General features: G+C 39.4%; 1 protein-coding gene across 1 annotated transcript; it reads right to left on the reverse strand.

The window, feature by feature from the left end:
* Positions 1–385: 385 nt before the first annotated feature.
* Positions 386–1,306, reverse strand: LOC129424366 (olfactory receptor-like protein OLF3). The gene has a single exon (XM_055180993.2). It carries the CDS (start codon positions 1,304–1,306, stop codon positions 386–388), a length of 921 nt encoding a protein of 306 aa, XP_055036968.2.
* Positions 1,307–3,002: the final 1,696 nt, after the last annotated feature.

Consider the following 3,002-nt stretch of genomic DNA (forward strand, 5'->3'; position numbering starts at 1 on the left):
TCGAGCATATGCGTGTTGTTGCGGGTTACGCATCTGGATGGAAATTAAAGGTTCAGTGTAGCTTAAGGGTTCTTACTCAATAGACTAGAAAACTATGTTAAGATTGTATTAAACCAACCTCTACCACTTTGTTTATGTAAATGAGGAAAAGTCATGTCACTCTCCAGTTAAATACGGTGTACTGCAGGGGTCAGTTCTAGGCCCTATCCTGTTCTCGTTATATACCTTACCTCTATAACACATTATCAGGAAAAATAGAAAAGTTTTCACTGCTATGCAGATGATACTCAGCTTTACATCTCCTCACATCCTAGCAAAAGCCACAAGTTTTCTAAGCTAACGGACTGTATTAGCAATATCAGTGACTGGATGGCAAATAACTTCCTTATGCTAAACTCCAATAAGACAGAGATACTTGATATTGAACCGAATCGCTCCAAACTAAATACTGTATGGGATTGACAAGAGGAGGAATCATATAGGAAACTGACATGAAGTTTTTAAAAGCCTGAGGCACAGTGCTGCTTCCAAACCGGACATATGTCACATTAAGAAGAGACCACAGCACATAATTCAATAAAGCAACCAAATGTGGTAGACAGGTATTCATGAACTTCTTGTAATTTTGTACAGAGTGCTTAGAAGCGATTATTATTTTTATATAAGAACAAATCACAAAACAAATCATAGCAACAATAAGAAATGCAAATATTCCACTTATCACAAACTGAGCAGTATCGACTTGGCACGCAAGTCTCTCTAAGATCCACGTCTCACAGTATAATTTGTCTATCTGATTAATGCATAATGGAAACCTGAGAGTCATCAGAAGCATCACTAATGCAGTAACGGAAGGATACAACCAAATAAAAGTCAGTAGTCTCCAAACAGTGACAGAAGTCATTACAGTGTGATAGTAAAGTGGTCGACATATTGCTAAATACCTATCAAACGCCATTACAGTCAGATTAGTAAACTCACCTCCCCCATAACTAAAAATGGCAATACTCTGAATAACACAATCTTCAAAAGAAATGACATTTGTTTCCATAAGTAAATAATATAGAAAGGAGGGGTAAAATCCTGTGGCACCAAATAGTCCATTTATACATAAACTACACACAAAGATGTACATGGGCTGGTGGAGAATTTTCTCCAGAATAATGATAAAAATTAAGACTAAATTGACAAAAACAGTCAAGCAATAGCCTGACAGTGCAAAACAGAATATAGTGATCCGGCTGGATGTGCTGTAGTCATCCAAAGCTGTGAGAGTGAAAAACGAATAGGAGGAGATGTTGTCCATACCACCTTAAACACTAATACAGATCAAAAACCAAAAAGCATAATCAATGCTTATATCACAATTTTTAAACTTCTGTTCTTTCCCCATAAACAAAGTATCACGATTACAAACTGCATCAAGCAATAATATATTCTGATGACAAAACTAATAAAGGACTCAAAGGGCCCTATGTTAACGATCTGAAACGCAAGTCCGAAGCGCAAAGCGCAAGTGAGTTTGTGGGCGGATCTTGGGCGCTGTTGCTATTTTCCCGGCGGGAGAAATAAGTCTTGCGCCGGGCGCAAATCAATAAGGGGTTGGTCTGAAGTAGGTTCATTATTCATAGGTGTGGTTTGGGCGTAACGTCAAATAAACCAATCAAAACGCTATTCAACATTCCCTTTAAACACAAGGGCGCAAGTTCCATGGCGGGTTGCTATTATTATGACGGATTTGACAGGCGCACGCCAGGAGCGGTTCACGGCTGAGGAGACCGACGCTCTTGTAAGAGCAGTCAAAGACAGAGAAGTTGTTTTGTATGGGGATGGGAGAAACCCGGCCAAATCAGCGTCGGTTAAACAGGCGTGAGAGGAAATAGCCGCAATTGTCTCATCAGCTGCGCCAAGCACTACAATGATGTCAGGAGACGGGCGGATCCCAAGCTTGCCAGCATAAATCGGGCACGGCGGGCACACAGGAGGACATCGCTGCGTCCACCCTCACCGCCGAAAGGGTTTGGGGGCTTTGAAATCGGACACAAGAAACGTAAGCAAGGTTCAACCCCAAAGTACACTTACAAATCAAGTTCACATACATTAAGGTTTCTTATGAAAACATTTTAATTATTATTTAGATAAAATAAACGTAATACAGCCACACAACAAACTTATGAAAATATTTTAATCGTTATTTGCATGATAATTGTTTAACGCTGCCACACAAAATAAATAAAAACTATCACCACAATGCTCACCACAATGTTTTCCCTTATCTCATGTATTAATATTTTTTATTGTAACAATTTATGATTTAATGATTTCCCTTATCTTATATTTTTTATTGTAACAATTTATGATTTGCAAAAATAACTCTTGCATCTGTGTAGATTAGATAAGCAATGCGCATTGTGCACGCTATACATTATGGTCAAGCATGCGCCCTTAAAATAGCATAATGAACCACGCGCAACGCGCCACTGACTTTAGACTAGTTTTTTTTGGTTAGTAGCGCAATTGTTTTTTGAAACTGCAAAATAGCATAAGAGATGGTTTGCGCCGGAGCACGCCTCCTTTTTTGCCCTGAACCGCCCAGGGAGCGCAAGTTTATTCCCTAGTTTGCCGACGTGCGTCTGTGGAGGGAAAAACCCGCTGTGCGCCAGTGCAAAATACGAAATGATACATGCGTCACTGACAAAGTCAATGGCGCTGGGTGCAAGATAGGGCCCAAAGTGTGTTTATACCTGAAAGACTTAAAATAATGTGAAAAATATTTAAGAGGTGATCTGGAAAGCCCTTCCTGTACCACTATGTGGGATATTTTTGTTCTGTCCTTTGATAATTGACTCAATTCGTTGGGCTGCATATGCAACATAAAGTGATGTAAACGTATTATTAATGATGTTCAGGCACTTACTGTAAATAAATTCTGGGTAAATTTACTATCCAGATCATCATGATGACAAGAGATGTCTCCAGCAAACAATCCCTGGATTGATCAT

This window comes from Misgurnus anguillicaudatus, chromosome 9, assembly GCF_027580225.2.
Source record: "Misgurnus anguillicaudatus chromosome 9, ASM2758022v2, whole genome shotgun sequence".
Taxonomy (NCBI): Eukaryota; Metazoa; Chordata; class Actinopteri; order Cypriniformes; family Cobitidae; genus Misgurnus; species Misgurnus anguillicaudatus.

What these genes read in the sequence shown, in the direction of transcription:
- LOC129424366 (XM_055180993.2), bottom strand. Translation starts at nt 1,306, where the DNA reads ATGGACAACATCTCCTCCTATTCGTTTTTCACTCTCACAGCTTTGGAT.